Source organism: Psittacula echo (genome assembly GCF_963264785.1).
Source record: "Psittacula echo genome assembly, chromosome: 1".
Taxonomy (NCBI): Eukaryota; Metazoa; Chordata; class Aves; order Psittaciformes; family Psittacidae; genus Psittacula; species Psittacula echo.
The window spans coordinates 93,723,225-93,744,449 of NC_137735.1; the positions used below are offsets into that span (position 1 = coordinate 93,723,225).

The window sequence follows — 21,225 nt, forward strand, 5'->3', positions numbered from 1 at the left end:
CCAGTACAATATGATTTGGTTGCAGTTTGCAACTTCAGTCACCATTTCAGATGGGTACCTGTCACCTCAGTCCAGGCTGACTTTCTTTTAATTAATCAGAGTTTAAAACACGTCCTCAGCTTTGACAGAACTTCTTGCTCTCTGGTTGCTGCAGCTCATATGTTATTGCAGCGTTATATTTTTGAGTCTTTAAAAATGAAAAAAGGCAAAAGGAGGAGATCGTGGACTAGAGCTATTTGGGTATGGTGTCATTTAGTTGTAGGAGAGCTCATCTAGTGCCTGCACTTTCCTTTTCCTATGAGGAATTATTTCTTTTTTACAAGGGATCATTCCCATTGAAAAAAAAAAAAAAGGTATTATTAGTTGACTCTTTCAGTTTTCTGTACTTTGGATTCCTTCACTAGAACAGAGCTCTGAATTTGTCTTTCCTTCTTTTTGAAAGGAGGTTTTACTTAATGATGGTCATATTCCTTATGGTTCAGTATTCTACTGATCCCTTGTAAACAGTCTTACTGTTCCCTCATTCTGAGCAAGTTTTCTGCTCTTAGGAAGATTAGATCTAGAATGTTCTTCTTGTCCACAAACTCAAGAAGCATCTGAATTTGTCTTCCTGCAGTGGCGCTTTTCCTCACACTGTCCTCAGCTATTACTCCAGCAGTCAACACCTGATTCTCCACTGAAGTGTGACCTCTCACTTGTATCTCCTCATCCAAAGCCAGTGTGCAGGTTATCATCAATCCACCTTAATTCTCCATCTGGAAGGCCTGGACAACCAGGTTAATTACAGCATTTCCTTAGCTGGCGCAAAATACAGTACTGAGAAAGTGGTCATTTGAGCAGCAGAACAGATAGATGAAGCCTCGTTTCTTACAGATGTATAATGTGTTGCATATCTACCTCCCTACCACCACTTGGCATCACTTATTACCCATCTACAGTCCCCTGTAGCTCTCCACTGTTTTTCCACGTCATCTTCAGGTTTCCAGTGCTTCCCCCAAGCCACTCTTATCCTTTTATTCTACTTTTATACTCTGGCTGCCCACTGTAGTATCTCTAAACCATCTCACCATACTTCAAGTTGTCTCTCATGACCACTAGCTATCCCCTGTGAGATACATGCTGGCTGACAGCTGTAGCTGAGCACAGCCTAACTTGGCCTTTCTGCCACTCAGAAACAGACTCAGTGATGGCACAAAGCAGGATGTGCTAATCAGCTGACTGGTTTTGTGGATGTTATATATCTGTTCATACACATATGTTTGTGTGTGTATATTTATACATAAAATCCAGTTGAAATTGGCATTAGTTCAACAGTTATTAAATGAAGATTAAACAATTCACAACGGGATCTCTTACATCTTCGTTCCTTAAGAAGGAAGACTCGATAAAGATATTTTTAACAATTATTTTGTACTGCTGTTAATTATACAGAAGTTTCTGTATAAAAATATGTGATTTATAGATACTGTATAAAACTATAGATTGTTACATATATAATATTATATATCAACGTGCATTTCTGTTAGTAAAGAAATCTGAAAGTGGAAAAAAAGCCCAGCAAAAATTCTTCCAAGCTCTTTAGTCTCCTTATTTTGCTGTTGTAGTTTAGTATAGGTTAGGTTTCTAAGCCAATCTGGTTTGATTCTGATGCTATATAAGAGATCACAGAAATACACATTTCTGTTTTTCTGAGATATTTAAGAAAACTTTGATAGCTTTAATGTTAAAAAACAGCCACTGCAGTCATCAGATTTCTTCCTAACTTCCCTTGATATACCATTCTTACGGTGGCAGTTCAGTGCAATATGTGATACGAGCTGAATCATATAATGCATTTTAATGTGAAAGAAACCTGAACATAATTTTGATTGCTGTTAAGACTCATGTGTCAAGGAATGCTTGCTTTTAATGTTTTTTATGTCACCTCTTTTCTATAAACCCACAGAGTACTTGTCAGGTTTACTAACTCTAGACTGCACATACGAATTAGTTTCAGATTTCACTGCCAAATAAATAGCTCTGAACAATCAAGGCACCCATTCATTCCTTTCTGATACTAAAATCACCTCCCTTTTATAAGTAGTAAGACAGGATGATACTTGGAAAACCTTCTTTACCTATCATTCTTCTGTTAAAGCGTCTCTTCCTCTTAATCGCTATCCCCAAATTAACTGTGTAAATGATGAGTGCTTCACATGAGCTGTGAAAGAATGTCAGAATCTGTTACAAGTTCTACTTCTATCAAAAATGTCTTAGATCTTAGATATTTATATTATGAGAGATGTTAAGGAGCTGCCAGTCACTTTTGGTCCCCCATATCCTTCCCAGGCTCTGCGCTGTAATCCCTTCATTTCCCTCCCCCTTACCCCCAAATCCTCTTCTAGCTGGCCTTGCAGTCCTTTCTTCCCTCATCAGATTGCTCTCTCTGCTACTACTCAGGGCTTATCCACAGAGAAAGAGTAGTTAGTGCTCACTAAATTGTGATAACTGTGGCCTGAGCTTGCTGCAGCGAGCTGCTCCTCATCACCAGCGGAGACCCTTTGAAAGGGGATTATGCTGCTTTGCTCACAGCTGAGCGTATTCAGCATGGTATGTTCAAGTCCTTTATGTCCAGTGTTTTCTTCTGGCTGTCTCTCAGCCTTCAGCAGTACTAGGCAAGAAGAAACCCTTGCTTTAGGGATGGAGTTTAGATTTTCACAGTGTACATCGCATATGCCCACACAGGAGTCCATGGAGTCCACCTAGTGTACTGTAAACTCATGCTTTGTTTTAGTATAAGCAGATCTTTTTCAGATACAGAAGCCCATAAACTCAGGCTTGTGTTTTGTTTCTCTGGTTTTGTTTAGAAAATGTACCTTACAAACAAACGGAAAATTAACCCCTTTCTACCCTGAAACAATGATTGTCCCTAAACTGGGATAATGTTTCTCAGATGTTTAAAACAGCTATTGAGTATTAAAAAAAATATATAATCTTTCTGATTTTAATAATTTTCTCCTGTTGCTTCTTCTGTTGACCATGTTTTCCTGGGCACTGCTCAGTCACAGGGTCCTCACAAGCATACAGCCTGAACAGGCAAGCCAGGCAGTGAAGGGGAAGGTGAAAATAGTACTATCTCTATGTGGAAACAGTACGGAGGAATGACAGCTGGGAAGAAAGTGATTTGCCTGTTGTCTTTTAGGAATTTGATGGAAAGCCAAGGAAATAAAAGCCAATTCTATTGACTTCCAGTTATGTGGGTTTTCTCCCCACCTCCTTCCACTGCAGTTTCTAAACACATAAGCTTAGTAAGGGGGTGAGACTTTTTAATGGATGCTCAAAGAGACTTTGAAAATCCCTGAACTTGAGGCAGTCCAGCAATTTTGTGTGCAGTTGTTGTTTTGTGCTCCATAAGAGGAATCATTCATTCATACAACTGAAGAACAGTGGCAGCAGATAGAAGCATCTCCATGTTGCTTTCCCTCTGTTCGTTGCGTTTTTGCTTTCTTGTCTTTTCTGGGATTATCACATTTGTTCAGAAAGTACAATAATGCTTTCTACCTTTTTCCAGACGCATACGCATGGACACCAAGAATATTCCTCCTCACCAGTATTCCCGATGCCGAGGACTTCAGCCAGGCAGCCCTCAGCACCCCCTGCTCAGCTTCCACACAACAGCCTTCAGGGCCAGGGCCTTTGCTACACCACCAGTTCCACTGAGGACCTCCAGCCAGGTCACTCTTCAGCCTCTCTTATCAAAGCAATTAGAGAAGAACTTCTACGACTTTCTCAGAAACAGACAACAGTGCAGAACTTCCATAGTTGATTTAGCATTCCCGTGCAAATCTGCCAGGTATCTGCTTCCTATGGAAGCAAAGACTTAGAGGAAATCAGCAATGTTGTTCTCTCAAAGGAATGAACGTCACAGCTCTGTTGACAGCACTCTGGAAAAACTGAAAAAGGCAGCAGAATGAGGATAGTAGGGAGAGATGGGGGACAAACAGGGGAAATCATTGGTGTCATCATAAGTAGTATTAATTGATATGCTAATATTACGGTGCTTCTCTTCTCTCCCTGCCCTCGTTCAACGTAACATAAATAAAACCTTAGGTCAAGAACTCAACCTTCCAGCAACAAAAAAACACTGAAACAAACTCCGAGTATGATAGACTCTTTTTTCTAAAGAAGTAGGTGAAGTCCTGAATAAACTGAGATGACATTTTGCAAGAGATTGCAAATATTCTAATTCTCCAGTGCTTATGGGGAACTGGTTTGTGTTGCTGTTCTGCAAGACTACAAACTGTGTCAGCTCAAGGGTGTTGAAGGTTGATCCCACGTAAGAATCACTTTGGTTGTCCGGAACAGTTGGACTGCTTAGAATAAAAGTCTTTATGAGCTACTTGTAACAAACTGGAACAATAATTGTTACAGCTCTATGCTTCCAAATGGAGCTACCCTCTGCACTCTTCCTTGTTTTCCTTCTGGTGCTGAAGCTTCAAGTGTTCCTTCATCTTCAATGTTTGCAAAGTGAAACATTGGCCTTGTATAACTAAGAAAATATCTGTAGACTCATTCAGGCTGGAAAAACAAAGCAAAGCATCCAAACAGAAAGGGCTTGGTATTTATTTTGTTCCAAAATTACTGAAAACCAGGAGAAGAATACTCAGCCACAGCTGAATTTGGGGCAATATGTACATATATCTTTAAACAATATATTTACATACTATATGCTCTTGCAAGACCAGCGATAAAATATTGCCACTCTGTCGTTTGCTTTGTGGACAGAAACCAATCCAGCCTAACTGGTACAGGGTCACCAGCATTATGTTATAAATTGATGTCCTAAATCATTGCTTATGTTTGGATCTGAATAATTTTAGTGAAAGTCAGTGACGGTTTAGAACATTAACCTAGGCTTAGATTTGCAGTTTCGAGACAGTTTCTATATTTATACTTGTTTCCACTGTCCCTTTGGACAAAGGGTGAGCATTATCCCATGGTAAGAATGGTACGTGCCATGGAACTGTTTGTCGCTGGGTTTTTTCAGTTTTAATTTAATACTAGCTATGAATTTACTAATATTTGGCCATTGCATAACTGTAACTGACATAATACATACAGAAATTTTACTTACTGATTTGTTGGAGTGTGTTTATTCTCAGATGAGGCTGAACTAAAGCTAACAGACTGACACAGAGATAGAGGGTAAGCTGTCTTTGTGAGGATGCTTGGGAGCCTTGCTATTTGGTGCTACAGTATGAGTATTTCAAACACTAGGAAATGGCAATTATAAAAGGTTTATGGGATAGTAGTGTGCCAAAGAGATCATTGGGCAGTTGATGTGCTAGGGCTATATTTGCCTCGCTCACTGGGGCAGAAATGGCACTGGTAAAACACGGGTATGCAACACTGGTGTGGTATGGTGGTTGTTGGCTGCCATACCTGTTCTTGGTGACAAGACTAACCAAGACTGAAATGAAAACAGGTAGGAGGACACCATGAACAAACCTTATGTACCTCGTTCATGAAGTGTGTACATTGTATTAATTGCCAAATCAAAAACTAGGAAGTGACTGGCTGCTCACTGATGTGGAAAAAGAAGGTGATATGTTCCTCTTTATTAGGAAGCTGACTTATTTTTTCTGTTTACACATGATCATCAAAAAGCTGTATGAAATTGTTTTGAGGGACTCACTGTAAGTAAAGCAATCTAATACTGTAGTATGTCTTTATGGGCACTGGTTGAGGCTTGTATGGAGCGTGGTTGTGAACAGCAGTACCAACAGGTTATGATGTTTTGAATTTTTTAAGCCTTTTGTGTGGTAATCACTTCTAGGGTAAAAATAAAGAAACCTTTACTTTCTGCCAGGTTTGTAAACATGAATGGTGCCAGCACTTCTGGAAAATGTCAGGTTTTGCACAATGAAGAATGTATTCATCAGGCAGTGTTTATTTGGTCTCTTTGACAATGCTGAAGACTGACAGTTCCTGTGCTCCCATTAAAACAGTCTTTTTCAGAGCCCACATCCTTCTCCAGCCTAATTCTGCAGTGAGGTCAAAGGCCAGTGCTTATAATATTTACATGTTACTGTGACTTGTTCATTTCAAGAAAATGTGGGCCTCTAGAAAGTAAGTTCATTGGCTGCTGGTGCCAGCTACTTAAGAAGGAATATGAAATAAGAGTTTTGAAAGTCAGAGGTACTTAAGCCATTCCTCATTCATTTTTGCTGGTGATGGTGATTCTAATGTGATATTCCATCTTTTAACGTTTGGAAGAATACCCTTGTTGTTTTCAGTCCCAAATCTTACAAAGAACATGGGATACAGGACAGATATGTACTGGTAAATAAAAGAGGCTTTCTGATGCAAAAAACTCCCTCTTTAAAACTTTACAAGTTCATGGGGCAGGACAACAAAATCTAAGTTGGAAAGCTGTGTTCGGAAGTTGCTTAGGGAAGAGAATTTTCTTTAACAGTGTCATGTTCTCCAACTCTCTGGAGGCCTGATCCACTGTTCACAAAAAAATGGTATGACATAATCTGTATCATCATCTAATAGGAAAAGTAACACATAAAGCACCGGTTCCAAGGATGGTCTTAAAAAGAGACCCACACTGTACTCTCTGCAGCTTCAGGAAAAGTTGGGTTTTTCATGTGCTACAGAAGGCCTGTGTGGAATGCTTGTGCCAAAATGTGTGTTTCCACTTGGGAATCCAGGGAAAAAAAATCTGTAAGCTTCTACATCCCCATGTGCTTGAGCTCTTCTGCCAATGTTTTTTATTGCCTTATTAAAAGGGAGGGGGATGGGAACCGAACCTTTTTTTTTTTTTTCTGAAATTTAAATTATCCTGAGTTTAAGTATCTGTTAATGAATCTACCAGTTTCTGAAAACGCTGATCAGATGAGAAGCTGGTACGGGCACAGGAAGCTGTTATCAACAGTTACATCCATTTCCATGACGAAACCATCTGGTTCATGGAATCCTCAGGCTCTTCTCTTTCTTCTCAATTTTCCTTGACATTTGTGTTTAGTCTGTGTTTAGTTTGGCATATAGAAGAACTTGGCAAGATGGGAACTACACAATTTAGCTTGGTTGGTTTGCTTTCCCTTTTCATGGCCAAAATGTTGACCTCTACCCTGCTCTTTGGTTATCCTTGGAGCTAAGTGAAATTTTACAATTATTTTTCATACACTCCATTTGAAAGGCAGCACACACTTCAGTACTATAAAATATTCTCCACCAGGATGTAACGCATGGTCCTGTCAGTGGCTGTGGGCATATGACTCAGGAAAGAAAACGCTGCTTTTAGGAGGAGTGAATTGCATAGGTACTGGACTTACCATGTTAAATATACTCACTTTGGAGCACTAAGTGGAATTTAAGTGACCCTTTGCAATGTATTGTACTTGCAGTGGTTTGGAACAGGCTTCAGACGTAGTAGATGCAGAGCAGCAGCCTCACATGAGGTCTGTGTATCACCTCTGTGACCAAAGGAGTGGCTGGCGGGTGTTGGCTACCACAATATCATGCATATTTATGCACACACATGAATACATAAATAAGATTGATCACCCAAAAGTGCGTGTTCCTACCAAGTGCTGAAGCCAGTGCCTTTAAATTAGACCACTGACAGCTGGGCTACAGTGTTCTCTTAGAAAGAGGTTGATGATAGGGATCATAACTTCCCAAGAACCAAAATGACTGACGCTGTCGTGTGCAAACTCACAGCTTGAAAACACATCAAGTGGATTAAAGAAAGAAGCTAATATGTATTTGAGCTCAAGTGAAGTCACCAGTTGTGTGATGCGGATGGCAGTAGGCAGTTCAACTAATCTTTAAACTCTTGCCATCACTACATTCTCCCATTTTCCAGTTTTAACACTTTTTCAGCTCACGAAGAAATGGGCATTTCCCATGCTATGCGTTATCTAGAGTTCTTTGTTAACAGGTGCCAGTCCTTGAGAAAAACATCTTGGCCAAGAGCTTTGACGTAGCAGTATGAAAAACATTGTGACTTTGAGGTGGAAAGATATTGTGGGCCATGGTTTTGCAGCAGCAAAGAATTAAATGGATTAAAAGGGAAAAAAAACCTCACCACCTGTTTGGTGTTTTCTGAATATGGACACACAGCTGGAAATGGATTAAAAGAAAAAGGATGGCATCTGATTGTCAGAAGGCAAAGGACAGCAACCAGCTGTCCTGGACCACCTGTGACAGTGCACTGAAAAGAGAGGGAAAGTCTTGGGAGCTTCCCCCGCCACCATGCAAGCTGATTCAATAACACAACCTCTCTTCCTAAACCACTTGTGATGCTGGTTTGTATAAGCCAGGAACATTTCTTACCAGTCAGACTCTCAAAAGCAGTTGACCAAGGCTGTAGAGTTTCTCCAGGACTTAAGATGTGCCTAGAGAAATGTAGCAGCTTTCAAATTTGCTTTTGTTGGAGGCATCTTTTCCCTCTTCCTGCTATATTTTATTTACAGATGGGGGAGAATGCCTGGGGATGTATTCTACTGTCACCAGTCTGCTGTCATTCAAGTACCCCACTATCAGTAGGTTCTAAATACTGAAGAAGCAGAAGTTAGGAATGAAAAGGTTTTGGCAGTGCCAGTGAAGATTCACTGTAGTTTTGCAGTGGTTTGGTGTGAGTGCACTTGAGTGCTTGAGAAGTCTGGTATCTCTCTTACAGCAGTGTCCCATGAAATGCAGCTTTATGTCAGAAGGACTGTAAAAATGTTCTCTGACACCAGTCCAGTGAGGGAAGAGCAAGCTCAGCTTGTGATGGCTCGTACTGATAGGACTGGTAGTTCGGAATCAGATGTTGGTCTGCATATTGTCCCTGGTTGCATCTGCATGGCTTCCACTGAAAACCATTTATTGCACATATGCTTTAGCAGGAGAATTTATCCTACAGATTCTTTGGTACAGTTTAGGATGCACTTGGCAAGATGTGTCTAGCTTTGACGTACAAGTCCTAGGGTGAGTTTACTCACCCCAAGAGCAAGAAACTTGAAGCAAAAACCCTGTGGAGTTGCACTGCCTTTTTATAAAGACTTTTCCAGGGTAGGACTGCAGTCCTGTGAATCCCTCTGAAGACTGATAGATGAAAACAAAGTGACATTAGTAGTAGAAAAATATACATTTCTTTGCACTTCATAGTTTGTACAGCTGGAATGTTTTGTCTTGATTTTGTTTCCTTTTTCTTGATACTCCTTAGATTTAAAGTATGCATTTTCCTTTGTAGTGGCCATTTCTGTTTAGTTTTGAGCAGTTCTTACTCCATAACTGGAAGTTTGTGTTTAGGCTGTTACATCATGCCTTAATTAGAATAAAAATGTTGGCACATTTGAACAAATGCCTTAAAGAGTCTTTCAAAATGAATGCTAAACCTCTGTGGATCCCCGATGTGGTGGTTTTCAGGTTCCCTTACAGAGGAAAGATTTAGATTAGACATAAGGAAAAAATTCTTCCCTGAGAGGGTGGTGAGGCACTGGCACAGGTTGCCCAGAGAAGCTGTGGCTGCCCCATCCCTGGCAGAAGGACAGGCTGGATGGGGCTTGGAGCAACCTGGTCTAGTGGAAGGTGACCCTGCCTATGGCAGAGGAGTTGGAACTGGATGAGCTTTAAGGTCCCTTCCAGCACAAATCATTCTATGACTCTAATCCTCTTATTGCCATGTGTAGAGCAGGCAAAGTGAAACAGAATTAAGAGAGTAGAAGAGAGACCAAGAGATGGAAATTCTTGGTTTGTATTTCCAATTCAGTTCTAATGTACACACTTCTTAAGAGCTCTGTCATGTTTCCATAAAAACTTCTGTAAGATTTCTGTCCTAAGGCTTCCTGGAAGTTGGGTTTCTCATCCAGGCTGTTTGAACACTTTAGTGCCATGCATGATCCAGCAGTAGCTGGATATTGTTTGTGTTTCAGGAAAAACTCCTTTATATTCAAGGAAAATTAATGCAGCGTTACATTTGGCAATGTGCTGTGCTCTTTCAGTCCTGAAATTCAGATCTGAAAGAAACTTGGCTGAAGAAAAACGATCTTTTAAAATACTGCAATAATAAAAAAGCAGGAAGCTTTTATCCTTACACTTAAGGAAAACAGGAGAAGGATTGTGGATTAGCCAATATTAGTAGTACTTCAACATAGTTGCCAAATATGAAATGATAATGCAGTGCAGGTGATCTAAGCATCCACAAACTCATAAACCTATTACCAGATTTGTCAGTCCATGCGGTCCTGAATGAAATGGTTTCAGGTAAGCTGCCTTGTATTTCACATGGAACACTTCCTGTCAAGTATTTCCATGGATGAATTTGATCCTTAGGACGGTGTCTGTCTTCAGGCTTGATGATGGCAGTTTTAGACAAGAACACCTCAAAAACTCAAGATTAAAGGTAAGGAGTCTCCTATTTAGAGGATTTGTAGATGTGCAGTCAAGTATTTACATAATTGCTACATCCTCCTATACTTCACTGTCATGTGAAGTAAAATTTGTCAGAGTGATGGAAAGCACATTCTTGCTTTTGCAGAGTAGAACTGCAAAGCAGTTAACAGAAGTTGTTTGTCACCTCCAGCAAACAGCATCACTGACACAACATTGCCTACAATAATCTGCCTGGGAGCAGACAGCGCTGTTTCCTGCAGCTTGTGCACTTCAGCAGCACTCAACACCAGTGCTAATGAGTATTACTAGTCCTCTTTAGTTAGGGATGAAGCAACATCTCTTACCTAACATTAGCACACGTGTGTATGAGACTTTAGTATGGCTCGGCTAACACATGGTGATTTCTTCATATATCTGTGCTCAGATGGTTGCCACATTAGAATTGAATGGTTTTGGGCTAATCTGGTTTAAATATATGATATGTTGGAATGTCACCAAGGGGAAACAGTCTGGCAGAGACTGCTTTGCAGACTTCTCCCTTCTCTTTCTCCATTTAGACAAAGCAGAGCTGTAGAGGGCCCAAAGAAGTACTGTAACTCTTGCTCCAGAAAGTCACACTGAAAAACTAATTTGCCTGCATGTTTAATCATTTAATCTAGAAGCTACAAGCTAGGAAAAGTAGTTCTGGTTCTCCTAGTGACTCGCCAGCTGCAGCTCTGTATGTGGGCACCACTTGTATTTTTTATTAGATAAAGGGACTGGAAAAGACACTGATGGGGTATTATTAAAAAGAACTTAGTGAATAGAAGTTACAAGAAAAGAAATACCAGTTGAGGGTGAATTTGATCTTCAGTTCCCCACTGGAAAGGGAAGAGAAGGAAAGGATGAGGCAGGTCTTTTGGGTTTTTGCAACCAACACCGGGCATAACTATGAGCTGGGAATAAAGGGAAGAGAACTAGAGTATTGAATAAATAGCAAAGGTGAAGCTGAAATGAGAAATAGTTTGGAAAATACAGCAACCAAAGAGCACAGAGGTAGCAGAAAGTTTAACTAGGGCTTGAGGATTAGAGAAATGTCTTCTATATGTTTGTCTTTAAAAAGAAAAGCCACTCCTGAAATAGTTGAAGGGTGACACATTCTGTTTAAGTTGGTGCACAAACTCAGTAGGGAATATGTGAAGTTTATGGAAAACGAGATCAGTAGGAGAGAGAAGGGTGGAGGGAAACTGGAGTGATTGAAATCACAAGGGAAAAGTTGAAAAGCGAGTCATAGAAAGGTGCTTTTGTATGAGACTATCTGCAGTCCTCAAAGGATTCCCTTCAAAATGCCAGGGGGAAGTGCTGCTAGAAGAGAGCTCAGTTCTGTATTGGAAGGGTGCTGTATTTCACCTGTGAGGGGCCAGAGGAAGAGAAGGGAAGGGAGGATTGCTGTGTACAGTGTGGGTTTTATCTTCTTCCCCCAATACCTGCTGTTGGGAGATAGAACTGGACTAGAGGGGCCTCTGATTCCACCTTGCTGTTGAAGCAGCACACGCAAGGTCTGTACAGCTTCATCTAAATGAGGTAATAAATTGCCCCAGGCTCTTTTGGTTCCCTGCAGTAGCAAACCAAATCTTGGTGGGGGGCCTTTGGAAAGAGAGAAATGGCAGGATTTGGGACTGACACAACATGAATGGTGTTTAGCTCATGCTGTCCCCAAAATGTGTGTCTAGCAGGTTTGCAGATAGAAGATGTGACTTTACCACACGTAACAGCAGAGGGAGAAAATGTAGACGTTCACAATTAGTTTAGCTCTTTAGCTCATGCAGCAAAGGGCACCATGACAAGCAAGTGTGGGGTTTAGGAACAGTGCTTCATCTGCTGGTCACTGAGACTGGACACTTTTCCCCTGTGGCTGTACAGAGCCTTTCTTTTTGGAGGGAGAGTCAGTTCTGGGGGTGTTTTTTGTCTGCAAAACATAAAGGCCCATAAACCATTAATGATTTCTGATAGGCACGAAAATGGTTAACTGAATGTGTCTCTAGATTTCATACTGTCAAATTGGACAGGAAAAGTCTGTGTGTCTCTTAGAGCTGTATTTTTCCCCAAGCCTTTTGCAGACTTGGGAGACAATACAGTATTGTTTACCCTGTGTTAATGTCTGGAAGGTTATTATGAAATGGGAGTTGGAAATAACCCCTTTGTTTGATTCTGGGACAGAAACCTGCAGCAAGGTTTGAATTCTGCAGCAGATATTGGTATCATCAATACCACAAAATAAGCAGGATCTGGAGCATAAGGATGAGAGAGGGTGGTTACTTCCCAAGAATGCCCATATTTCATTCCTTGGCTGTAATTAATCACTATAATTTTCTGAAATCTGAGTTTTTATAATGCCTTTATAAAAAATTCCTCCTGAGTCCCAGTACAGAGCACCTTTTCTGAGGAATTTAACCTCTGTCTTTTCTGTGCTTCATGTGAGTGGGAAGCTCCAGTGCTTGCCAGTTTTCATCTCTGTAGTGATTTTGCAAAGTGTAATCATTGTAAAGTGCAATTGCTTAACATATAGCTCATTCACTAAAACCCCAAGGATAAAGGCAGTGAGTAATGTGAGTCATTACCAGAGCAATGGTATCTAAAAAGATGAAGAGTCATGCATCAAGTACCAATCCATTTAGTCTTGAATTAAGAATTTTAAAAATCATTATTCAGATGTAATAGATATTATCTCCAGGCAAATTACTTACCCTGGAATGCTGTGCTGCTGATGCTGATGTTTTTCTCTTTTGGTATTAGAAGTGCTGATGGTGATTACACGTCCCTACTGCTCTGTTTGCCTGTCCGAGATCAGCAGCTTTCCCAAGTGCCTTCTGCATCTCTCTTTCCTTTCCAGGCACTATGTACCTTCATGCCTGAAATTCAGACACTTCGTCCAGAAAACATGAAGAACTGTTCTGGTTTGATCAGCAATGTTAAGGCTCAAACTTGGTTTTCAGTCACACTTATTTTTATTCAGCTATGTAGGTTTCAACCATTTTTTTACTTTTCCTTGTACTAAATCATATGAGCTGGAATAGATTTCTTCTCCATCTCATTCCAGTGAGGAACTTTTTGATCCAAGGATATAGAATTTGATGAGACAGACAATGTACTATAAATGACTGGAGTGTTAATGCTTCCATCATCATTCTGTGAAGGTACTTTGCAGTTTAATAAGCGATATGAACTATCATCTTATTTTTTACATGCTTTGAGATGGACAAGGGCCTAAACCAGTTCAGTGCTACAGCATGACATAGTATGTTGCAGTCTGAAGGGGCACAAAGGTTTAGCATAGCTGATAAATCAGAAGTTCAAGGTTTCCTGTGGAAACAAGAAAGACAAGCTTCCTGAATTACAACAAAAAAAACCCAACCAACAAAACAAGGCATGTGTTGGATGTTTGTGTAGCCCCCTTGAAGTCAATAGGACTTAGGCAACGTAACATTAGTTGGAGATCTATTATTGGAGGTATTATAATGTCAGTGATGTTATTAGGAACGTGAAATAATACACAATAAATGAGTACACCAGTCTATAACATGGCTCAAAGACCACATTTATAAGGCATTGTACTTTAATTTGTACATTAAAACCAGACCACAGCCTTTTACTGTGACTTGTCTTAAGACAGTGGTTATATCCCACAAGCTGTGCTACTGTGTGTTCCCTACCTAAAAACATCCCAGGAAATATAACAGCAGACAATAGAGAATCTTTAGATTATATTTAATCAGGTATGTATAATCCATTTTGGCACACTAATTTTGCATATCATAATTTTATATCAGTTTCTCAAGTCTTTTAGGTGCAACTTTTTCATTCCACACTTTCTGTAACTACTGACAACCTCCTGAAACACTGACAATACTGTTCAGGCTTTTTTCCTTTTACATGGTGTGTTGCTTTGCATTGTATTTGTGATTGCCCACCATGCCTAGGATCAGTACCACACATAGTATGTACCATAGTGAGTCTCTTTAAAATAATCTTTTATTTTTGTACTGAATTGCAAAGGAACAGATGAGATGTTTACATTGGTAGCCTCTCAGCTTTTGAGATGCTGCCACTTTGTTCAGGGATCCCGAACACACTGGGATCCCAGTGTGTCCCAATAAATACATTTTATTTATGTTCATAAAATTCATTACAGGACTACATTTTTCTAAATGATTCAATCCACTTCCTATGAAGTCAAATGACTTGAAAAGGAGAAGCTATTGATCAAACCTGGCAATATCATATGTGTGATGCACTAAGGAAAGAAAACGGTTGTATTAGATTAGAGGTTTACAGATCATTGTTCCAGAAAAAGTACACATTTCACAGCAGAAATGATCTGTAAGATACTACATTTGTATACCTGATTTTGCAGGCTTTAGGAAGACCCCAGAATTGTCTAGTTTTTATGAAGCTTGTTTGTGGGTGTTGTGCTGGGCTGTAAGACATCACATGCTTACAACACTTGAGACTGAAATAGATATACTTCCATGACTGGCTATATCCATATACTTATAGCCTTAGCCAAAGAATTGTGAAAGTTATGAAACACATCTCCTCAAAGATGAAAGCCAGTGCTATATCCAGCAGGTGCTTCTGTGTTCCCAACCAGAACAATCTCTGTAAGACTGAAGAAATGTAGGAAGAGGTCTGCAGAAGGTAGGTACTAATGAAATACACAGGGATTTTTTCACAGTATCTATCACAATGCTTTCAGGCCAGTGCACATTTTCCACTGTTAAATCTAGTAAATCAGGAAAAAAATCTTGTATGTAGCTAGAAGATTTGTTGTATATCAGTGACTGCAGAACTCACTGTTCTTTCAGTCAACACCAACAGTAAGATGTAGGCACTTTGATCAGGACAACTCTGCCATTTCAGAGTGATGGGCATTTCACTCCAGAAGACTTTGTGTTAAATGATACTAATGATAGGGAAGGATGTCTTCTCCTCAGTGTCCAACTTGTACCCGTTCCTGTTCATGGTAGATGACTGCCCATCACTCTGAAATCAAGGTCCTGATCAAGGTGCCTGGTTGTGCCAGAACCAATTTGAGAAGTCTTAAACTGATTTGTATCTTTTCTAACTGGAAAAGTTATGCACTGATAAGCTGAAGGGAGGCTTTAATGGTATTAAATATATCTCCAAAAGAGCTTGATTTTATTAACAAGTAACTATGTTTAATTTCAGTCTGTCTCTAGCAGGTTTGCTAATCCTTTGTATGTCTAGATGGGTTTAACACAGATTTATTGTTTTAATAATGGATAGAAATCAAACTGGTGCAACTGCCCCAAACCAGACAGTTTGACTGCAGAGAGCCAAATCCTCCTGTACAAATATTTCTTGATAGAATCATGTTTCTAACAATTTGGGTTGAGTATTTCCTTGCCAATATAAGCTTTATCAATATAAACCAGTGAGAATCTTCCCATCAATAAGAATGTTTATTATCATCTTGCATAAATAGCAATAGTTTCGTGTATGACTTGGACATGCTGATTAAAACCTGCTTGTCATGGTTCAGCTTGGTTTAGTTGGGCAGGCACAAGCTGACAAATACAAGCACTGTTCAATTCCTACAAAACTGCACATATGAACTATATTAGAAAAACTGATTTTAATTTCAAAACAGCTCAAACAATCCTTAAGTTTCCAGAACAGAGCTTTCACTGGTATCAGTTAACAGACTTTAAAACAGTGCAGGTGAGTGAGAAGGACTTGGTATAATCCATGAGTTACATCCACTTATTGATGTAGCAACCTGGTCTGTAGCTTAGTAACAGATCTGATAAAACTGATCCTCCAGAAAATAGCTTTATTTGCCCACCTTCTGTTTCAAAGTCAAAGGTTGTGTACTGGGTTGTCTTAAGGCAATATGCTATAGACTAGTAACTGGTCCTTCAGCATTTCATTCTGCTGGCACGCTCACAGCAAGCATGAAAGGTCTTGGGGAAAAGGTTTTCTGTGCACTGTGGGATATACGTGGTGGCTCACAGGGATGTGCCTGTGTCACACCTTGGCCAGCAGCTCTGACCTGCCAGGGAGGATGAAGCCCCAGAAGATGCCCTAATTAGATTTGGCCATTTTTGGCTGCAGCTACATTCCATTTCTGTTTTGTTTCTTAGGAAGTGATTGAAATGCTTTGTCAGTCTTTGTCTTGTCTGACTGCTCCCAAGTGCTGCTGCTTACTGACTTGTCCTGCTTCAGGCCACCAGATATTTGGGTTCATCAGGCCGGAGTTTCATGGCCTTGTCCACACAGAGCAGGATGAGAGTCAGAAACCAGAGGCTCCAGCCAACAGCCGCTGCAATCCATCCATAATCGTCCATGCCCGTCTGGCAGCACATGGCTGCTTGTGTGCAGATGTTCACATCTGGTGGAGAAGAAATGAAGTGAGCTGATGGAAGGCTAAGTACATACCAAGTTTCCTTTGCTAGAAGGCAGGTGAGATGGTGACTTCACTGTTTGTCCTGCGGCCTGTCATTCTGCCTTGGCATCTTTCCCCTAAGCCTGGCTCTTAACCTAGGGGATGGCAATATTCAGTTTCATCTCCACATCTTCAAGACTCGATCACCCCTTTCTGGCCAAACACCTGAGCTCCTCCTTTTCACCACTCTGTCCACGATTACAGAAATCTTTTAAAACACCTATTTAGCATCTCCTCAGTCAGTTTCAGGAATGGAATAGGATAAAAGTAGCTAGTTAAATTTTAAAATAAATCCAGGGTAGAGAAACCTTCATATGAGAGAGTAAGATGATCTTCCATAGTTTAGGTACCCAATACCTCTGCCAGTAATAGAAGCAGTGTCTGCTCTCTGCTAGGCTGTTAGCTGTGACTTGTGCGTAACAACGGCAAAACTCACAATCACTTGGGATCCCTGGTTCATGTGTTTAAAAATGAAATAATTTTTAACAATTCCATCTATTTTTTCTTGCATATTTTGCATTTTATTTTTGATTGTTTAAATCAGTCCAATTTCCTAAAGTCAGTCAAGGAATATGTCAGTACTTGTTTAATTTATGTTGTTATTTAAAGGCATTTGCCCTGCTTCTTCTATTATGGGGAGACAGTGAAGATACCCAGCTTTGTGTCTGCATCCCAGGTGGTAACATGGAAATATCAAGGGAAGCCTGGAAAACCACAGTACCCCTTGGGCTGGAAGAGAAGATGAGTGTGAAATCCCAGCACGCAGGGGAACTGAGGCAGCCAAAACCACCTTGCATCTACACGCATTGTGTATTGACGTGCACAAAGCTTGTCAACTGTGAAAACTGTGAGCATCATGCAGGGCAGGCAGCCTCTTGTACATTTCCAGGGAAAAGCAAAGTGAAGGAGCTGCTCGGCTGCTTTAGTTCATGTACATCAGGCAGGACCATGTTCCTATGCACTGGCTTTCAGCACACTCAGTACAGTTGTCCTGTACTGCAGAGAGCAGCTCTTCCCACAACAAAAGAGACATGGTTTGTGTGTGCCTAGAGAAGGGAGAGAGATGCCTGCTCCCTATGCCATGCTTTGAAGTAGCATACATCTATTTGTATGCATACTATAATTTGGGAAGTGCAGGACTGCAGGGATGTTTGACATCTGGGAAGGAGGATGACTCAGGGCATCTGGGAAGGAGGATGACTGGTTGGCTCTCAGGTTATCTGGGACTGGCTGTCTGGGGAAGACCTGGTAGCTGGGAGGAAGAAGAACTCTTGGGAATCTGTATTGTGCCTAAAGGCAGGCAGTCTGGCAGGAAGCTTTAGTACACACAAATTGAATTAGCTATGAAATAGTCTTCAAAGCTATGAGTCCACCTGAAGGTACCTAAGGTATTATGGGCATGCCAGTGGAGGAGTCTTAGAAACGTATCCTAGAGTTTCACCCACAGTGGTAGGCTTTACAAAAGATAAATCCCTTTCCAGGACAGTCTCTCAGTCACCTGTGTACTTTCATCACCTGACTCTATCATGGTAGTAATGATTTATAAATACTTACTAAGACATGGTGTTTCGTACTCAGTTGTGAGCATGGAGCTTGTTGAAGCATTGGAGACCTCTTGAGCTGCTGCCAGAAGGAAAGCACAAGAGAAAAGGCAAGTTACATTAAAAAAGCCATATTGGGCATCAAGCATGAAAATCTAGAAGCCTTGCAGAGGTCTGTAGGATGGCAACCACTTGGAGAAAGTAAGTTCTTCTCCTAAACATTGCTGCAGCAAGGTATGCTTTCTCATCCCACCACTGTGAACACAGGCTCTGGAGAGACCTGCTCTAGCACCACCCATAATAAGCAACTGAATCACTGTGCCTCTACCTGAGTATGACCTTGGTGTGAGCCATTCACTCAAAATTACTCACTGTAATTTTTACTCACTGTAATTCGCTCAAATTACTCACTGTCCTTTCCCAAGCTACAGGGGCATATACAGCAACAACTGAAATGAGAGAGGGCATTCGGCATTCAGTGGCATGGGGAGACCCATGGCCAGTGAGCTGTACATCTACCTCCTTCTGCCCTTAGAAAATTCCCAGTAACTTCAGGGTGTGAGGGAGTGTGGCAGAGCTGAGGGCTGAGCCCATCTGTGGAGAGCACCAGCAGATCCACCACAGCCTCAGTAAGGAGCTTTGGCTTTGTCACAGTTAAGGTACAGCTGTGCCTGAAAGTGTTCTTCCAGCTCAGGCCAGCACGAAAACTAGTCCAGGCTGGAAAAGACAACATACAGGAGAAGCTACAGGAGTAAGGACCTGCACAAGATGGAGGCGCTCCAATGTGCTGTTTGTCCACAGACCAGGCAGAAGCTATGGGAGAGCTGTTCCCAGTCAAACCACCCCTCTGAGCTGGTAATTTGGAGTGTAAGAAAGATCAATTCCAGCCCGATTTCACTTAAGACTTTGAAATAGCAGCTCATGTTTAGTTGCAGCTCAGGAGAACAAAACAGAACAAGACCTCTTACCAAACTTCTGCTTTAAGTTTGGTATTTTCCACATAACAGCAAATAAACTGAGGTTGTCCTGCAGGGGATGCCCCTCTTAGGGTCAGCTGCTCTTGCTCAGCTTTGCATGTTGACCTGACAGGCAGGCAGCAAGACCAGAGCTTTCCTTATGGCCACTGCCACACTAGGAGCGGGTCCCTGGGCAGCCTGCTCCAGGGAAGGGCCTGAGTACTCCCCATCCCTCTTTCGGACCTTGCTAGGACTTGCTGAATGACCTTGGCCAAGCCCACAACTTGTTTTCTCTGTTAATAAGTACCTCACAGGAGCACTAGAAAGAATCATTAAGAACTGTGTGTGACCTGTGGAAGAAAGTCTCACAGAATGCCAGCCACTGGATCATGTTTATAGACTCTGCAGACCTGTCAAAGCTAACCCATCTTTAACCTGGCAGGTCTCAGCTGGTGCTGATACAGTAATGCAGACAGGAGCCTGGTGGGAAAGGAGCTGATCACAGGCCTCAATTGCATTTTATTTTTAGGCAACTTCTACAATTAAGGAGGCACCAAAGCTGTATTTCCCACAAAAAAGCACCTAGTAAGAGCTAAACCGGACTACACTGAGCCTCCTGGGTGGTATTCCAAATGGTCCCTTGCCTCAGCCAGTATGGAAGGCCAAGTAACCGTGGTTTCCTACCTCCTTGCCATTCAGTAGAGCAACCTAGAGCTCAGTCACATTTACAGTGGCTCTGTAAATAGCTGGTAAAAGCACATCTCTTCAGAAAGATGCTGTGATCAATCACATCACTGCTAATTCTCAATGGCATTAGTCAATTCCAGCTCTTAACACTTTTTAGATGAGACAAAAGAGCCCACCTCTTTTTTAAGGAACAAATTACTGTCAGTGGGCAATATATTTATGTATGGAGCAGGGGAAAAGGCAGGGAATAGAAACTGGAGATGAGAGAAGACACGTACCAGCTGAGCAGGAATACCAGAGCACGGTGGTGCAGAAGAGCACAGTGATGGCTGCTGAGGGCCCGCAGGAGAGGTGCTTCATGCCGGGGGTCCAGCTCCCACCCGGGCGGCTGCACAGGTCCAGCTGCTGTCGCTGGCAGCTCTGGTTCAGCAGGTCCTCGGTATGCTCAGAGAGCTGGTGTGCAGGGCAGAGGGTGGAGCAAAGGAGCTTCCTGCTGCCAGGACACCTTGAACTTTCCTGCCACAGCCGGGTGAGAAGAGAGTAGGGCTCTGACCAAAACAGCCCCAGCAGGAGGTGGATACCGGCGCTGAGGCAGGCGGAGGGCCCCTGAAGGTCAAGCCAGGAGATTTCTCCTCAGGATCTGCTGCAGCTGGAGGGAGGAAAGGCCTCCGGAGTGAGCCCTTCCCAAAGAGGCCTCAGGCAGGTTGCTGGTGCTCTTCAGCCTTCGTCACCCATAGCTTCGAGTGCTGTGTGAGAACAAAGCTATGTGGGGCCTGTTCTGGATGTGCAGCCATCCCATGGGAGGCAAGGGGGAAGGTGTCTGGGGTGGCAATCCTACTAGGATGGACAGTATGTAATAATTATTTCTTTTTTATCTCACCACACTGCTGAAACCCATAGGGGAGGGATGTAATAGACTTCCCACATGAATGGCATAGTACAGGGTGCTGCAAGAGATGCAAGACTGAGGTTTGTTTGGTCTCCTTGAGAGTGAAGCCCATGTAGGCTTAGCCCTGCCTTTGTGGGGTGAACCTGCTTGTCCTCCTCACTCACCAACAAAAACACTCTGCTCCCTTCCAGCTGCATTCCATGGTGCAGCAGGGCACAGGCAGCCAGAGGTTTACCCTATGGAGAGGGCTCACCGAGCAGCAGATGAAGGCAGGCCTGCTGGAGAGGCATGTTAACCCCCCTTGTCTCCTTGTTTTCATGTCAACACGCTGCCGGGGCTAGC

The 21,225-nt window shown here is 41.9% G+C and overlaps 2 protein-coding genes across 2 annotated transcripts in view; one reads left to right on the plus strand and one right to left on the minus strand.

Moving 5' to 3' along the window:
- KIAA1549 overlaps positions 1-3,805 on the plus strand; it is a gene marked incomplete at both ends in the record, with an annotated part of 143,489 nt that extends 139,684 nt beyond the window's left edge. Inside the window, one exon of the mRNA XM_080631181.1 lies at positions 3,551-3,805. Coding sequence (XP_080487307.1) covers positions 3,551-3,805 — 255 coding nt within the window. The remainder of the gene's footprint in view (positions 1-3,550) is intronic.
- Positions 3,806-16,586: 12,781 nt separating this feature from the next.
- Positions 16,587-20,354, minus strand: TMEM213 (transmembrane protein 213; the record flags this gene model as incomplete). Its single annotated transcript, XM_080632734.1, has 3 exons — positions 16,587-16,816; positions 18,365-18,433; positions 20,273-20,354. 3 exons carry the CDS (start codon positions 20,352-20,354, stop codon positions 16,587-16,589), a joined length of 381 nt encoding a protein of 126 aa, XP_080488860.1.
- Between the last annotated feature and the right edge of the window lie 871 nt (positions 20,355-21,225).